The sequence below is a fragment of the Sciurus vulgaris genome (assembly GCF_902686455.1).
Source record: "Sciurus vulgaris genome assembly, chromosome: 5".
NCBI lineage: Eukaryota > Metazoa > Chordata > Mammalia > Rodentia > Sciuridae > Sciurus > Sciurus vulgaris.
In genome coordinates this window covers 109,170,398-109,188,428 of record NC_136465.1, presented here as the reverse complement: position 1 = coordinate 109,188,428, position 18,031 = coordinate 109,170,398, and the positions used below count along the sequence as shown (strand labels likewise).

The following is an 18,031-nucleotide window of genomic DNA, read 5'->3' as shown; positions in this document are numbered from 1 at the left end:
TAATGAATGGTTGAGAATCCTAGTGTTTACTGATATGAGCTAGTTCATCACTTTAGAATTTTGCTACAGTCAAATTACTCTTGGGACAGATTTGTCTGCTGTTTTCTTTGAACTAAATTTTATGAATGATCAGAATTCTTATGCGGTGACTATTAGAAGATTGTTATTATATTTAGGACAAGAGGGATTGATGAAATGTTATGAAGATAATTCTTTGTTAGCCTAATCTGTTCAGGTAGTTAATTGTAAAAGAACCTTTTTGTCTCAAACATCAGGATCTTTTTTAAATCTTCAAAGGTGCACACCAAACCTGAGAAAAAGATGACAGTGGGAATTGCCCTCCAGTAAGGTAGAGATATTTTAAAACAAGCCAGATGATCTAGAGTTTAATTATAATGCTACTGTAGCCAGCTTGAAAAAGGAGAAATGGTGATCATGTCTGACATTTTAAAATGTCAGGATGTTATTTTATCAGTGTAATGCCTTAATCCTTGCACAATCAAGATGGCTGCTATTTGTATGAGTTTGAGAAAGACACAAAATAACTTGGGGAATAGTCAACAGGATTGTTTCCTCAATTTTGACTCTTAATAGGCTGCATGGTTTATGAAAAGCTGGGAGAGCAAGTCTTTGGTACCACAGGGAAGCTGGTCATCTTTGGAGCCACCTCTCTACAGAACACTGGAGGTAAAGAGCACATGCTTTTCCATACCTAAAGTGTGTGACTGTTTTTGCCTTTTCTATTTCTGGTAGTTGGGTATCCAAATAAAGTTTGACATGATTCAAGCAGTTATCAAATATGGAATATAAGGCAGTTACTTACTTAAATGCAAATATCCCCCGGGGCTGCTAAAACTACCTTTGTGTGTTATTGAAGGTTAGTCTAAGAACAGGCTAGTCACCTTCCAGATAGCTTGCAACATGATCCTTTGTATCATCTTTCTAAAAATGTTCTCATTTTCCTCCAGCAATGCTGAGCTACCTCTTCATAGTAAAAAATGAACTACCCTCTGCCATAAAATTTCTAATGGGAAAAGAAGAGGCATTTTCGTAAGTTATAGACCTTGTGTGTGTGGTGTATGTGTGTGTGTGATAAAACTAAAATGTTTTTAATTTAAATGCAAGCTAACAAAAGTTGTATTTTATGAAAATTGCAGAAACAGAGTTTTTCCTGTTTTTTTTTTTTTTCTTTGTTCAACAATAAATTTCTTTGGGGCTATATAAATGAAAGAAGCAGGGAGAACCATTTGAATATGAACATTTCAAAGGTAGATTCATCTGTCATGCTGCAAACAATTGATACTACTTTTTCCCAAGAGCCTGAAATCTATATCAAGTGTCTGTGAAATGGAACAGATAGAGAGTATTTTAACACAGAAGTAGAACATGTAAAAAATTTTTTTGAATTTTTAAAAAAAGACCCTAGCCTCTTTCTTAAAGAAGTTTCATAGCATTTGAGGAATAAAATTTATATGAACAAACCTCATTAAAGATTTTGCTAACCCTGGAAAATGTTGCCAGCTACTTTTGGCATAGCAATTATGTTTTGACTCCTTGTTTTAACAGTTCTCCTTTGAGAGAGAATTGTAGGAGCCAGAGTTCCTAGTGCTCTATCCTCAGGATTCAAGGTCAAATCCAAGGGATTAGCAAAAGAGAACTGCCTACCTATGGTGACTGGATTCTCACTGATACCAGCCAAGCAAAACAAAAAGGAACTTTCTCTTTAAATAATTGATAGGACAAGTTGTAATCTGACAGAACGCAATGTATGCATTCAGCTTCGAAACTGCATAAATAATTCAAAGGAATGCCACGTTTAGCCAATGAAAGGCAAAACTTATTCCCCTTCTTTCATTACCTGGTAGTGAGGCAGTAGAAAAGGATTAGTGGTTGGGATAAAGTGTTTGGATAAGGCCTGAATAATGATTAAAAATATAAATGGTAAAATTAGTAATAAAAATTAAAACATACCATGAAATCATGGGGGATTGGGGGGAATGTCGCTTTCTAAACAAAAAATAGAACCTAGCTGTTTACCTGCCTTTCAGAGCCTGGTATGTGGATGGCCGAGTTCTGGTGGTGATGGTTACCTTTGGCATAATTCTCCCTCTGTGTCTCTTGAAGAACTTAGGTAAGGAAAAATGTTGCCTTTATCATATCTCTACAGTGCCCCTGTGATTCAGAAAAATGAACAACTTTGCCTTGTGCTTCCACATGCAGGGTCACAATTAAATGAATCATAAATTGCAAGCATTAATCAGGCCCAATGTTCATGTGTGAGGAAAACACATCAGTATGTGATTTCCTGAGCAGTCCCTCTATGAAGCTGGGCTAGGCAGAGGGAAGGTTTGGGGGCCGACAGTACAGACTGCTCAAAGAAAAGTCCTGAAAGTGGAATTCTCCTCCTATGAGGTCATAAATACTCTGATTATTTAGACATATTTTCATATTTAATATCAAGACAAAGTTGCTTGTATTTATACCCCAAAGTATTATGAATCAGTCTTAAATTTCGAGTCTAGCCAATATCAGTGATTTCCCTTGCTGAAAGGAGAGTGAAAAAGTTTAAAGTCAAAAATGACAGATGATCTCCGAGTCATATCCATTTGGTTTTGACATTTGTTTCTATGCTTGTAAGTTGGAGACAAGTATGCCTGGTGTTAAGGGAATTTCGTACATTGAATAATGAGGCCAGGTTGCTGTGTAGCCAAAAATCTCTAAGATGCATTTCCTTTAAATCTGGGCTAATTCAAGGCAAAAGTTTGGATTAATGTTCTTCCGAAAATAATTATGAACCAGTGTTTTTCCCCCTTGTTAAAAAAATGTCACACTTCTATAGCTTCTATGAAGTTCATTAAGTAGATTTTTTTTTTGAGTACTTAATTTTCTACTTTCTGGGTTGGCGTAGGCTTTTCTATGCTGCCAGAGGTAGCTTTTCTCAGTGTACCCAGAGAAGGGCCCTTCCCCAGGGATGCGAAGAATGCGGTTCCCAGGAGCCCACTTACCTCACCTTCCTGGAGGCTATGCAGCAGCAAATGGAATTCTTAGAATCCCAGTTGGATTCTAAGGGGTACAAGTAAAGCTCCTTAGATAGGCCATTTATCCCTAGAAATTCACATCTGTGTGCCTCTCATCTGAGGGAAGAATTGTTATAATTGACACTCAGTGTGCACACAGTGAGTGCACAATGAAGAGCTACCAGAGGATCAAGGAGTAAATGAATTTGCCTGTAGGACTGACTTAGAGTACATCAGCACACAGGCCTAGGGCCAAAATTGGGAGGCTCCTTTTCCCTGAATTCTGGGAATCTGTGTTCTCTGGTGTGCCAGGGAGCAGTGAAATCAAAACACCTAATATAATGCTTTTATTCAAAGCCCTATTTTTTTTGCCAAATAAAGTAGCACTCTCAAATAATAAATCTTGTATTCACATGGGCATATGTGCATATTATTAGAGTCCCAAGCTAGGCTTCGAATAATACATGGAAAGAAATGAAATAATGAATGAAATAATAATAGCTATTTTTTTTCTTTTTTCTTTTCTTTTTACTTTTTAAAGGATATCTTGGGTATACTAGTGGATTTTCCTTGAGCTGTATGGTTTTTTTCCTAATAGTGGTAAGTACTGAATGAAATGGTTTGATTTTGACATACTACAAAGCCATGAAATGATTATTCATTATTTGGCTTTAATAGAATCTACATAGTTTCTCCTGTGCTTTTTAATACTAGGTTATCTATAAGAAATTTCAGATTCCCTGCAGTATTCGAGAGCTAAATTCAACAGCAAATGCTAATTCAACAAATGCTGACATGTGTACACCAAAATATGTTACTTTCAACTCAAAGGTAAGTTTCCTTATCCTTTAAAGATAAACATGAATATTTTGATTAAGGGCAATATATTTCTCATACTTCTTGTTTTGCATGTATTAGTTCTTCAAAGAACACATGGAGCCATTGCTTTTGTATTCCAGTCCATTCAGAGACCTTTGAGATGTATGCAAATATATTTCCCCTCATCTCTTACCTGCTTAGGACAACCTTGAGTGTTCTCTGTGAAAAATATCTTTCTGGATAATTGTCTCAGCTTTTCTTAGGTAGAGTACAGGGTGATGCTTTAAAAGCAAACGATAGCATCCTTAGCCCACTGCATTTATGTGATAGTGACAGAAAGGAATACCTCAAACCTGCTTAGTGCGCACAGTGGAAATATAGACCTCCCACCACAAATTGGCCCGTAAAAAAAATGTTCATAATGTAAAATAGGGTTGATAGTATGAGGAACTGTGGACTATCCAGTCTGTCAGGCTTGGATTTTAGTCCTCAGGCAAATCATACCCTTTGTGTCAAAATGAGAATCCTTGTCTATATCTCCCAGGGTTTTGTGGGAACATGTCTCATGCAGAAACACAGCAGTTAGAACATAAGATATGTTAACTTGTCTTCCTTCCTCTACCAATTTCATTTTGTATGTTACGTTGAGTTTGAGAGTTTGAAAAAATCTTATCTAAGAAAATTAAATAGGTCTCTCTCTTTCCCTCTCTCTCTCTCTCACTTTAAGGATACAGACAAAGTAGTGAATTGTGGAACTAACTTTCTTTTTAGATGCCATGTTTTAAGTATCCTTTGAGGCACCTGACCTAGCCAAAGAGCAGTCGAACAGAGCTGGAGGTCCTGAGCACATCCCCTAACCTGCCCAAGGGAGTCCAAGAACAGCAAAGGCCTGTCTGCTGCTCAGAGCTGCTATGGGGACCCAGTGAGGGAGTGTGATGTAGGAAAATTGGCATGTAACTGACTAGTACCATGTAAACATGGGTTTATTGCACCTGGAGTGCATAAACAGGCTGTAGGCGGACCAGATCTAAAGCCTTTATGTGACAAGTGCCTAATGGCTAGAGCTAGATAAGCCCTCTGAGAAAAGCTGCTCCTGTTTTAGAGATCAAAACTTTCCTAATTACCAAATAATCCAGAGATTCTGAAGAGCTGTCAGATTAAAAAAAAAAAAAAAAAAAAAAGAACAGCTCAGAAATACTGGAGTGAGCTGTATAATTTTTATGGTAAAGATGTCTTTTCTTAATGTTTATTTTTTTTTTCTTTCAAATAGACCGTGTATGCTTTACCAACCATTGCATTTGCGTTTGTCTGCCACCCATCAGTCCTGCCGATCTACAGTGAGCTTAAAGAGTAAGAGATTCAATTTTTGATCTTAGTCATTTTATACCCCCTCATTAGTAGGCAAGTTCTGTATTAAAATAAAACCTTGTATAATGAACCACCACAGATTCATCACCCAATTTCAACATTTACTAACATTTGCCTTTCTTAAGTACTGTATTTTAAAAAAAATCAGAAATCTGCAGTGTTCTTGGACTCTAAATACAGAAAGTGCCCAATCCTGTGGGATTTTTAGTTAATTTGATTTTTCAAATATTGTATTAACTTAGCAGAGTTCAAGTACTTGTGTTGCTTTTTGTCCCTTGTGCTTAGTTTGCAAGTAGATGATAATCTTTAAACTGATCTGTAAACTGCCAAATGCACTGTCTTTAGTTCCCCTGATGATTGGGGGTAGAAAAGGCTGGTAAATCAGACAATAGGAAATTAATATTAAGGCAACAAACTAGAAATAAGATGATTCTATGGATTTATTTTTGATTGTCTTTTTAGAGAAGACTGAAGGCCAGCTTTTAAATTTCCTCCAGTGTTCCCTTTTTAGCCTACTATTATCAGACTTATTCTATAAAAAAATAGTCATCAAGTCATAGTCTTACAGTCAGAAAAGATATATATCTATTTATCTCCATTTTTAGACAAAAAAAAAATGATGTCATTTAACACTGAATTCCCTCTTAATTCTTCCCCTTTTATATTTAATTGATAAATGGCCAGATTTTGAAATATCTACATTTAATAAGATGCATATAAATTTATGATCCTATAGTTACAGAATTTAAATAATGTCTTTGGCATCTTTTAAATTTAATGGTCGGCTTTTAGTTTGTTCCTTTCTCAAGTGTGTACTGCTTGTTTCCTTGTTTTCCACACTCTCATGGTGTCCCCGATTCTCTATGAGGACACTTAATGTTATGACTATCTGTGGTCTGTTATGGAATACAGTCTTGTAGATTAATTATTTGAGCAGTTAAAAAAAACTTAAAAGGGTCATCCCAACCCCAGAGTAGACTGGACCTGAGAGAGAGCCCACCACCCTCATTGCCAGTGGAATCTCTTGTGCACTTTCTGCTCTGGAGATACACAGACTTCCAGGTGCACGCCTGGGGCGACTTGATGGGCAAACCAGAGCCCACACAGCAGCAGGTTTCAAGACAGAACTCCTGAGGTCAAGTTCGTCCTCTGCCACTGATTTCTGCGGCTGGGAGGAGAGCTCTTGAATTTTTTCTGCCTTTTTTTCCTGTGCCCAGTCAGTGTGGAGATAATAAACACAAATATTAAAAAGTACTGTCTGGCCTTCAGATGAGAACTTGATATCCTTTTAAAAGCATGGGGAAGAAAACTCAAGGGAGTGTGGTTCATGCCTCACTCCCTCACAACATCCATTTGGTATTATAGAAGTTATTTTGAACTGGCATAATTGCTGGGGGTTTCTAGCTGACCAGATCTGCCCCAGCCTGATGGAAGGAAAGTTAAGTTAGTATGTTCCTCAGTGTTAACCCCTGAACTTCAGTACAGTCATATTTTTTTTTAATTTTTCAAACTCATTTATGTTTGTTTTTAGTCGATCACAGAAAAAAATGCAGATGGTTTCAAATATCTCCTTTTTCGCCATGTTTGTTATGTACTTCTTGACTGCCATTTTTGGCTACTTGACGTTCTATGGTAAGTAACCTCTGTCCATGCATACTTACAGGTATGTGTAAATAAATTAGCAAAAATCAATATCAAAATGATATGTAGGCCTTTAAAGCAAGCAACCAAGTTAGTTATTCACTGGTTTTGCTGGCTTTTTGTTTTGTCTTGTTTTCACAGTAAATGGTGATGGATCCTTGTACATGTTCATGTAGATTGCAGAATAGAATCATCACTAAAACAATATTCTGTAATTGCTTTCTCCTCATTGTGTTCTTAAAAGATATTGCATTTTAGAAGCATGCTATCTTAGGAAAGTTTGAAACTGCATCACAGAAGACTTTTCCTAATTGACACTGCAAATTGGGTCAGATTCCATTAATAGAAAGAGAGAGACAGATGCTGGAAGTGAGGAAAAGGAGAGTGCCACACTTATGACACTCTACATTAATTAAAAAATAAAACACTAAGTGTTTACCGGAAGTTGGTGCCTTGCAAAGATGGGAAGGAATGACATAGTTAAATGAAATCTGAAAAAGAAAGAAAGATTTCATTTGTAACTCTTACTGAATAGTTCACCTGCTTTTACTACTTAATCTCTCCTAGTCAAATTACCCTGCAGCTTTGTTTAAAATGTTTCAGTAGCATTATAATTGGGGACCTATTTTGAATACATATTTTCACAATTGTCTTTCTATTAAGTAACATTTCTTTTTTTAATATATATATATTACAGTACCTTTATTTTAGTTTTTATGTGCTGCTGAGGATCAAACCCAGGGCCTCACACATGTGAGGCGGGTGCTCTACCACTGAACCACAGCCCCAGCGCTTAAGAATATTTCTTTGGGGTGTTTTTTTTTTTTTTTACCATAAACAAAAAATGCCTCACAATTTAAACACATTTAAAGATTAATTTAGTTTAGAGAGAAAGACTACTCTGATTATACAGTTGTATTATAACCATTTCACAAGCAATGGAGAATACCATTATCTTATGACTCCATAACTAGCATGTTTAATTTTTGCATGAAAGTGGTGTTTCTGAGGTTCACACAGAGTCACAGGACTAGGGTGGGTGGAGGGAGGGAGAGAGTGAGAGCTAATGTTAATTGAACAGTCTCACCTTTACCTTCTTCAAGCTATGATTTTTCTTTGTAAATCCCTTTTTTTTTTTTTTTTTTTTTTTTTTTACAAATAATAGAATATCAAACCCTTTTTTCTTAGATGAAAGAAAAAGGATTTTTAAGTGGTTTTGAATTCTGAATCAAGAAAATGAAAACTAATGAGAGTTTTAAAATTATTATTATTATAACCTTTGGTCCTTTTTCAGTAACTGAGACAAGCACTATGGTACAGATTAGAATTTGAACTCCAGGCCCAGAACCTTGAGACTGATGCAGTGAGAAGCTTTTGAAAGGAGACATGAGGGAAAATGATCTCTTGTCAAAAGAATGAGCATTTCCATGCCATTCTTTGACTGCTGTCCCAGTATTGGTAACCTTTCAAATAACACTTTCTGAGGTTAGGAGCTGAGAGAAACTTCAAAGTAGTACATAAACTGCATGCTATTTTATTTATTTATTTTTTTTCTCATAACAAGAAAAGCATTCATGGATGAGAAGTGTTCTTTCCCATTTGTGGTGAGGGTGGTGAGGTTAGGTGGGTGCCTCTCTGGCTTGGCCCCTGGAGGTTGAGTGTGAAGGAAAGATGCTCATGTGTCTGCAGCCCCCCAGGAAGACTGCAACTAGTCAGGGTAGCTTGAAGAGCAGCTCCCAGTGGGGGGAGTCTACAGGTTTGGGGGGAGTCTATAGATTTGGAAGGGCTTATGCCTCAGCCACACAGGTTCATTAGTTTCAGTGAAGCAGCCCCACCGGGCACCTTCTTCTAGTGATTGCTTTTCATTCCTTTCAGCTAAAGTTGCACATGAACACTGTAGCATATCTCACACAGGGGATTTTTTTTCAACTTTATAAATGATTTTAATAGATATTTCTTTACCCTTTGGTTTATACATTCTTGGTAGTTCAGAAAAACTCATTCAGTACAGCTCTGTGTCTCCTTTTCAAAGCCTCTTGCTTCTCCCTCCCTGTAGACAATGTGCATTCAGACCTCCTTCACAAGTACCAGAGCAAAGATGACATTCTCATCCTGACAGTGCGGCTGGCTGTCATCGTTGCTGTCATCCTCACAGTGCCGGTGTTGTTTTTCACAGTGAGTAAAAGGCCTCAGTGCCATCTGAGAAAACCTGGGGTCTCACCTTTCTTTTTTGCCTTCGGGACCCTGCTCCAGAAAAAACTGCCACAGGTGACTTCCCTAGTCATTCAAAGAGCCTGAGCTGTCCCTTACTCTTGGGACAGCAAATGGGATCTGTGAGTTAATGTAGCCTCTGTAGTGGAACTTTTTTTTTTTTTTAAGTTGTAGATGGACATAATATCTTCATTTTATTTATTATTTATTTGTATGTGGTGCTGAGGATGAAACCCAGTGCCTCACACATGCTAGGCAGGCGCTCTACCACTGAGCCACAACTGCAGCCCATTGTATATGGAATGGTTGAATCTCAGGCATACATGAGAGAAGGATGTAGAAAGACCAGAAGAGAACACTCAAATCTTAGTTAAAGCAATTATCCACCCCAGAGGAAAACACTTACTGTTCATATATGGGAATACTTGGCAGTTGAAGTCAAGCCCCATACGTCCAGAACTGTTAAGCTATCTCAAAATTCACAAGGCATTATAAAACATTCCACAGATTCCTGTGCACCAATAAATCAGTTATTCTGCTGAGAAATGTGAAGTTTAGTGTGCTGCTGAGGCCCTTACAGAATTCTTGCTTTCTTTTTCTACAGGTTCGTTCATCTTTATTTGAACTGGCTAAGAAAACAAAGTTTAATTTATGTCGTCATGTCTTGGTTACCTTCATACTCTTGGTTATTATTAACTTGCTGGTGATCTTCATACCCTCCATGAAGGATATTTTTGGAGTCGTAGGTATGGCTTTATGACTTTCCACCTATCATTCCACGACATACTGCAGCTGTTCAAAGTTAAAATTGCACAACAACAACCCTAAGCCGCCTTCTTTTTTTCTTACTTTGCAGGAGTCACATCTGCTAATATGCTTATTTTCATTCTTCCTTCATCTCTTTATTTAAAAATCACAAACCAGGATGGAGATAAAGGCACTCAAAGAATTTGGGTATGTCTCTTGCCAAACACTCTAATTTTCTGATTAGCTTTCCATTTGAATTTAGCAAATAGTCTATCTCTCTACCGTCTTAGACTACTTTTGGTTGCCTTGAAGGGAGGCATTAGCCCTGTAGTTTTCCCCTTGGGGAGATATAAAATTTTCAACTCAGAATCTCTATTCCCTCAAAATATTCTTTTCCATTTTGATTGTGAGTTAGCTTTTACTCTGATCAGCTAGCCAGGAGATGGATGTTTACACTCCTATGTCTCGGTAGGGTGATGCCTTGTCTTTAGCATGATATGAAATGGAGAGACTCAAAGATTGGATGCAGTCTGCTGTTTCTGCACAATTTCTAGTCACGTAACTAACTCCTTCCTACAACCCAGGGCATAGGTGGTGCCTTAAATGAAATGTCTGAGTTAGGTTGAAGAGCCTTTTTATGACTTGAAAGAAATGCTTTGGAGCAAGCAGACCTGGATTCAAAAAACTACCTTTCTATATTGGGATTCTTGTTTCCAGGTCTGGTGAAGTTCAAGGGCATCTTGAAGGTGGTGCACTTGGAGACAGTGAGGGAAGCAGGGGTGAAGTGGCTGCTACATGAGTCCCTTCTGGAGCACCATTTTGCTTGGCCTCGGAGAAGGCTTCTCAGCTGCCCTCCCAGATAGTGTAAGCACTGCAATTGCACATGTTACCTGAGTCAACAGACCTAGAAGCAGGAAGGACCATCCTCTGTATTTAGAAACATCGTTGATGCTGGTAGAGCATCTAGTTTATCCTGGAAGCCATAAACTCCAAATCCTTCTAGGCCTTATCTATAGGGTCTTCACAAGGACAAAGAGGAAGGAGAATTCACTGTGGCACAATGGTGAAATATCCTAAGATGAAATCTACAAATGGTGAAGGCCTGCTGTCCATGAATGCTCTGGGCCTCTCCATCCACACTCCCAGATAAAACTGGATCTATCAAATAGCATTAGGCACGGGCTCTGTCTGTGCAGAGACTACTGGGAGTTAGACTGGTCAGCTGCACCATCTGTTTCATCTGCTTCCCTTAGCTCTTCTACACTTCAGTTCCCAGGCTAGCCCTTGGCTCTCATAAGGCTTCATCTTCCCCTGCAAAACTCTCAATGGACTTTCTCAAGACCAAACAACTTATAATAATCAGTTCTCCAGATGCTGGGCTTAGTTACCTGTCCACCTATGGCCTTCATCAATCCTCCAAGTAACTTAGTTTTTGACACCTGTTTTTTGTTTTTTGCAGTGCTGGGGATCAAACCCAGAGCCTTGTGCATGCAAGGCAAGCACTCTACTGACTGAGCTATCTCCCCTTGACACCTGTTTCTGATTTCACTTTATCAAATCTACTTTCCCTTTGCTTGTATTTGTTCCACTCTTCCAAACAGAAAGGTCTGCCTGCCAGTGATCACTTAGGTTGGTAGGTAACAAGTAACACAATGACCTGGAGATATAGATATATATATATTTTTTTTTTCTTTTTTCTTTTTTTAATGTTATGATCTTCGAGAAAAAGCTCCAAGGATACCTAGTCATTTGTAGACTGGACACATTTGAGGTGACCTTGAAGTTAAAGAACAGAATGTAGAGGACAGCTGTGCTTAGCTTATTTTTGTTATTTTCCCATTCTTGCAGAATCAGATTCACACAACTGATTCAGTCTCACAGTTCAGCAATGGTTGTAACAAGCTCCAAATACAAGGGGACACAAAGGGAGAGGGGAAAAGATTTCTATTTTTTTCCCAGGTGCATGTAAAAAATGTCAGCTGGATTGAAAATAATTCATGTCTTTTTGTTGCTCCAGGCTGCCCTCTTTTTGGGCCTGGGGGTGCTGTTCTCCTTGGTCAGCATCCCTCTGGTCATCTATGACTGGGCCTGCTCATCAGGTAGTGACGAAGGCCACTGAGACCAGCCGGGAAGGAAAGCATTCTGGTCTGCTGCTCATCAAGTCTCCACACATCAGCAACCCCTCATCACTTCTTTTGCAAGTTTACAGAAACAAATAGAAAGTACAAGATACTTAAAATGGAACAGCACTTTGGTTGCAAAATGGAGACCTGTTTCTGTAACAGTTCATGCCCCTCTAAGATTTGGGATCTCTTTAGGAGTGGTGGACTTTTTCCCCCCAAATTTCATGCATTTACATTTTCAAGTACTTTTCAAATCAGTTGTATTTCACTCTCCTAATTCTCTATTGTGGCTTTGTAGTCTCAGAACTTTGAACACATGATCATGAATCATGTTGACTTATCCAATCATGTTGACACATCCAAGTTCTGAAATAATTCTCCTACTGATGTTCAGCTCACACTATCTGGACCTTTTTAGAAAAGAATCTTGAATTGTATATATTTATTTTGCTTTACAGAAAAAAAAGTTTTTCATAAATAATTTGCCTATTTTGGTTGACATAGCACACCAGGTTAATCATATGAGAGTCATCGGACTCGTGCCCTATGCTGAATCTGAGATGCCCATTGTATAAGGCAGCTCAGATCAGGGCTGTCCAGTTGCCTAGCAGGTACAACATACTGCTCCCATGAAAAATATTCCCTTGTGAGTGTCCTCAGTTAGGAAGGGGTAGGGACAATACCTTGGTAAATGTATTAAACTTCACATTTAGGTAATCTCATAAATGAAGTTTTGTTTTTGTTTTAGGATCTTGTGTCATAGTTCCTCTAGGCTGAGTGAGCTTCTACTCGGGGAGACCCCTGGTACCTGCTGTAAAAAGATTGTCCAAGATGCCTAAGAAAATACTCCTCTGATGTAGATAACCTTTAACTCTATACCTGTATTGTTGAAGTGGGGGAAATGTTTTATTGAATTACAAGCCCAACAGCATTTAGTCATGTCCACCAGCTTTTTGCCACAGAGAATAGTGTGTCCCTAAGTAAGGACGATCTAGGGTAAGAAATTCCTGTTTTATATTGGGTACTTTAGGAGAGTCTTAAATAGACCTGTTTTATATATATAAATCTAGGTTATTACAAATACAAGATTTTTGTACCTCAAATAAGCCTCATTTCTTTTTTCTCCATTAACTCTCCATCCAGTCTTGAAAATAAACTTTCAGAAAGTCTTTGTGAAGAACCTCTGGTGAAATCACTGTGTACTTTCCTTCTCCCCACAGGAAAGATGAGGGCCTCAGTGTCTACACTGTCACTCTTCTTCCAAATCCTGGCATGGTTTGTGCAGGATAGAGTTGCCCCAAACTCTTACTCAGTCCCTCTCCTAAAGGGAGCAGAAGTAAACTATGAAGGGATGAAAATAAAGAGCTCGTGACAAGGTAGTGGAACAGGAATGGGGGACACTAAGGACACCCAGAATAGCATCCCCCGAAAGCTGGGCCATCTCATCACTTGTGATTGGCATGTCCGTATCTTAGGTATGGTAAGAAATGTGCATGCTCTGTGAGCTGGTCTCTTGAAACAGGGCTTATACTTTACCTATATGTATTCTGGTTGCATTTTCTAAACCCATAAGTTCACTGAGCACAGATTTCTTATCTAAAGATAAGTAGAATCTAACTACAGATGGTTGGCAGAGTTTCCAGGCACTTAGCTCTGGGTGTTCCTTCCCACCCTGAATCCCCAAAGGCCTTCACTTTTACTGAGAGTCAGTCACAGGGAATTGTTCCCTCCTTTTAGAGACTAATGTCTGTAGATAAGGCAGGCATCAAAGCCTGTCATGTTCCTCTTGGGGGAGAATGGAAGGTTATTTCCTGCTTTGCACTGTCATAGCTTTTGATATAATGCTACAGAATTACATCCATGTTGAGTCGGAGTTCAGGCAACTAGATTTGATCACCTGACCTAGATCCCAGTCCCTTAACCTACTAAGCCCACAGCCATCTTGTCCTTTTCAGCAGTAGTTTCCATGTTACATGGGCAATGCTAGAAATTGAGCAAAGCAAGATTTAGTTGGCTTTTGGGAGTGGTCTGGAACACCAAGTAATGAAATAGTCAGGGAATGGGATGACCCTATATTAAAAAATACATAATTTAGTTTGTAAGCTATACTACTATGCGCCTGTTTTCTTCATTACTCCATTCATTTTACATTCACAAAATGAATTCATAAAATTGTTCATTCTAGGATGTATAATGATTATTTTTGGATCTCTGGATTTGTGTGTCAGTACAAGAAATTTATTATTTAAAATATATTTATTTAGAGGAAGCACATGGTTGTTGATGTCTGTTACCACCTTTTTCAACCCTTCTTTGTAAGTTTAGTTTGTTGTCGACTGAATATAATAGACCCTACTGTAACTTGTCCAAATATTACTGATTATATGACCTGTGTGGGATTCACTATGAAGTGTACTGCTCTTCTTGTTCAAAATAGTGCACTGGTATCCAAAAACAACATGTATTTCAAATGTTGGGTAGAACTTAAACAGCACAACTCAAGTGCTATAGATGTTTTTCTGCTAAATTAGTAAACTAAAGATACTGTATCTTAGATAGGATCTCCACACTAGTGAACAGTGCCAGTTTCATACTGTGGCTTTATACTTACCATACTGTTCTCTGGTAAGGGTAACAGAATACTATAAATCCCCAATTTACTATGTGTTGCTTATTGGAGGTTGGGGTAGCAAAATATGCCCAGGAAGAAAATCTACTCTTTTTAAGCTTATATAGCCACCAGTTTATAAGGAATTTGTATTGTGAAACTTTGTGGGTTGTTTGCAACCTGGAATGTATTTTCCTTTAGAAATCAGGTTAGGCCCTCAGACCAGCTAGAAAAGATTATCAGACCCATAGTTTAGCTGAAATAGAAAAATGTAATATGACTGCTAAAGATCCAAGCCACCAAATATGATATGGTTCCCAGGGGTGTTTGTTCAGAGTTGTCGAGAATGTCTCTGCCTCTTGCTGGTAAAATCTAGACTGTTTATCCCAGCCACACATCACCTGCCAGACAGTGAGGTAGGGCTGCCACCAGTGACAGGTGACCATGGTGGCCTGAATCATGGTCTCCAGCAAAGATGAGGGAGAAAAAGTCCAGAAAGTCTGGTGGTAGGAGGAGAGGAAGCAGGATGAGGGGCCTCCAGGGGGTTGTAAACGACCAGGGACATTCCTCAGCTGGCGCCTTTTCTTTCCTCCGAGGTCTCAGGCTGGCCTGCTTTTGTTTGTATGACCTTTTGTTCCCACAGTTCACCTCCTTTCCAGCCCACTGCAGAAAAGGACATTGCTGCATAGCTTTTCCTATGTGCCAGGGTATGGTGGAGGCTAGCACACGACACTTGGAATGGCTTTAGTGTTCTTGACCACAGTTTAACTGTCTGGTAACCAGAGGAAGGGTAGAAAGGCTCCACTTTCCTTTTCACGTGCACCCTGTTGAAAAAAAGAAAGGCACGTGAGTTGGGGGTGGGGGGATGATATAGACAAAGGGCTGTGGTAGAATTCCTCAGCATTTCAGAAGACACCTCGGTTACTGCCAAGAGTGACTTCTTCCTGGAGCTGGACTCAAGCCTCCAAGCCAGTGGTTCTCAAAGCGCATCCCCCAGACCAGCAGCATCAGCATCAGGCACGAACCTGTTAGAATGCACATTCCCAGGCCCAGTCTCGGACAGCAAAATTGGCCGCTCTCAGAAAGGGGCCACAATCTGAACAAGGCCTCCAGGTGATGCTAATGCACATCAAGTTTGAGAACCATTCTGAGTTAATTAGTTCTCTCCATGAGTCCTGCTTCAGAAGATAGTTTCTAGGCAAAAAAAAAATTGGAGCGCAGACTTAGGGATGGGAGGAAAGCAACTCCGTAACAAGGTCTCTGCAATGGCAGGAAAGCAAAGGAATCTCATGCTGCCACCCGCTGCGCTCCCTCCCTCTGGAAATACCAGTGCAGGTGCACATTCAAAAACTGCACTTGGGGTCACTTTGGGTAAGGCACAATGATAACTACATTTTTATAGCTGTGAAGAAATCAAAGTAAGGCTTTATTCCCCCCTTTTTCTTTCTTTTTTGAGGAAAATTAAAAGAAAATCCCTTTTGTAAATGCAACCTTAGAGGAAATACTGAATTCCTGTCAGAAGTCAGTTCTCCATAGAGTGTGTTCCTGGGGTGATCAATCCTGTCCTCCTTCTAAAGTGAATTCTCAGTCAGTGGTAGAGCACTGGCCTAGTGTGCACAGGCCCTGAGTTCTATCTGCAGTGTGGCAAAAATAAATAAGAAAGTGAATTCTCTACTGAAAGGTCTGCACTGCTAAAGGAACTACAAACTGCTCTGAAAAGTAGCAATTCGGCTCCATTGCAATGTAGTCCGCTAGTGGAAGGCGCTTGTAGTTGGGGTGGGCAGAAGGGGGTTATAATACTGGCTGTTTGATTTTGTGCCTTGGAGCAAAACCATCCCTCAGTTTTTCAGTTTAAATGACTTGAGGCTTAGAAAGGGCATAGACTTTAAGAATATAATTCCCTCATTTAAGCAAATGTCCAGCAACTTTCAAAACAACAATACAGACAATATCATTTAGCAGTACTCATAAATGGTTTTCCTTAAGGATGGCAGATCTCAAAATCCTTTAGCAACAGAACATACTCCCTCTAAAATACAGTGAATTGTTTACAATGATATAAGGTTTTCAGATACAAATTGGGGGTGGGGTGGCTAACAACTGAAAAATATTACTGAAACTAAAAGGGAGAGTTCTTGGAAAACAGTGTAAAATTTGCAAGGATGCAGACATCCTCCTTTGGGGTTTTCTCCGAGGAAGGCTCTGAAACTGGGCCTATCTATACAAAGGCTCAAATTTGTGTTTTTAAGAAAGAATCTATGCAGCTGAGGCTTATTGTAGGAATGCTTCATTTGTATATAAATATATTGTAAATAAATAGGAGGCTGTATATTTTTGCAGTTGTTGATCCACACTGAAATAGAAGTCACTAGTATCTGCATATAAAGATTAAATGTTTTCATAGATATTAGTGGTTTTGTTTGAGAATTAGAACAATTTTACGTTCTATCCCAGATAACATAATTCTCTCAATGTAAACTTGGAACTTAAAACCTTACTTAATTGTTTAGAAAAAGAAGTGTCTGAGAAGTAGCTGTGTTGATTCTTATTCTGGTATTAAAATCACTTGTTTAAATGATAGTTCTCTGAGCTACAAGTAAGGAATATTTAGACCTAAATCATTGTCATATAGAAATAGATACACCCAAAATGACAGATTGTTTCTTGATAAAATTATTTCATGGTTAAAGATGCCACTATGCAGTATTTATGAAAACAGAAGTTAGGAAAATATTTTTAGTTTTTATTTTCCCCAAATTGAATTGCTACATTTCCTAAACTTTGGGATATTTCAGGGGGCTGGGGGACTGAATATTAACTATGAGCACAAATTTGAAGGGGAAAAAAGTTATTTTACCAAGTATTGAAAGTTGCATGTTTGTCTTTTTTATTTTAGTGTTGAGGCCAACATAATCTCTTATGTAAGGGTTTTCCCCCCAAACTCTTGAATCCTAATTGTTGGTACGTAATCCATTCTCTAGAGTCCTGTGTATCTTAGATTCCATCTGAGTCCAGTATATGTAGCACACCACTGTTCTATTAATGTAAAAACCCTGTAAATGAGTTTCAGATGGGCAATTTTAGTTGCAAGTCACAAAAATTTGCTATTCATAGTTAATCAAATAAGAGTTTTGTTTTCTTTTTCAGGGTGTGGTGTAAATAAAGAAATGTAAGAAGATCTGTTCTATAACTGCTCTGTTAACATAGTTTTTAAACAGTAAAAATGTGAACTAAAAGTACTTAGCAGTCTTGTGTTGGTTCTTTTGGGATGCAATACTACAATTGGAGGCAGTTGAGTATTATACGCACTATTCAGAATCACTGGAGAAAGTTTTTTTTGTGCACATTCTTCATTGTTTTTGATCATGGAAGATTATATTTTAAGATTCTAATGTTTAAAAAAGAAAAAGAAATTTCTGATAGAAACCCATTTGGTCTGACACATATTACATATTCCTCCATTTTTCCTACTCAGAGCCGTCTGGAGACAATGTTTC

General features: G+C 38.5%; 1 protein-coding gene across 3 annotated transcripts in view; it reads left to right on the top strand.

Annotated features, from left to right (window-relative positions):
- The window catches only part of SLC38A1 (solute carrier family 38 member 1), a 64,599-nt gene extending 46,826 nt beyond the window's left edge, over positions 1 to 17,773 (top strand). For 2 of the 3 annotated variants that reach the window (XM_079142474.1, XM_079142475.1), the window contains exons 7-17: positions 595 to 687; positions 969 to 1,050; positions 2,049 to 2,131; positions 3,559 to 3,617; positions 3,732 to 3,848; positions 5,107 to 5,186; positions 6,736 to 6,836; positions 8,902 to 9,020; positions 9,661 to 9,802; positions 9,913 to 10,010; positions 11,821 to 17,773. In XM_079142474.1, coding sequence (XP_078998600.1) covers positions 595 to 687; positions 969 to 1,050; positions 2,049 to 2,131; positions 3,559 to 3,617; positions 3,732 to 3,848; positions 5,107 to 5,186; positions 6,736 to 6,836; positions 8,902 to 9,020; positions 9,661 to 9,802; positions 9,913 to 10,010; positions 11,821 to 11,922 — 1,076 coding nt within the window. In that variant the 3' untranslated portion in view covers positions 11,923 to 17,773. Of the gene's footprint in view, positions 1 to 594; positions 688 to 968; positions 1,051 to 2,048; positions 2,132 to 3,558; positions 3,618 to 3,731; positions 3,849 to 5,106; positions 5,187 to 6,735; positions 6,837 to 8,901; positions 9,021 to 9,660; positions 9,803 to 9,912; positions 10,011 to 10,520; positions 10,668 to 11,820 lie in introns of all 3 variants that reach the window. The other variant, XR_013764161.1, reaches the window with a different exon arrangement.
- Positions 17,774 to 18,031: the final 258 nt, after the last annotated feature.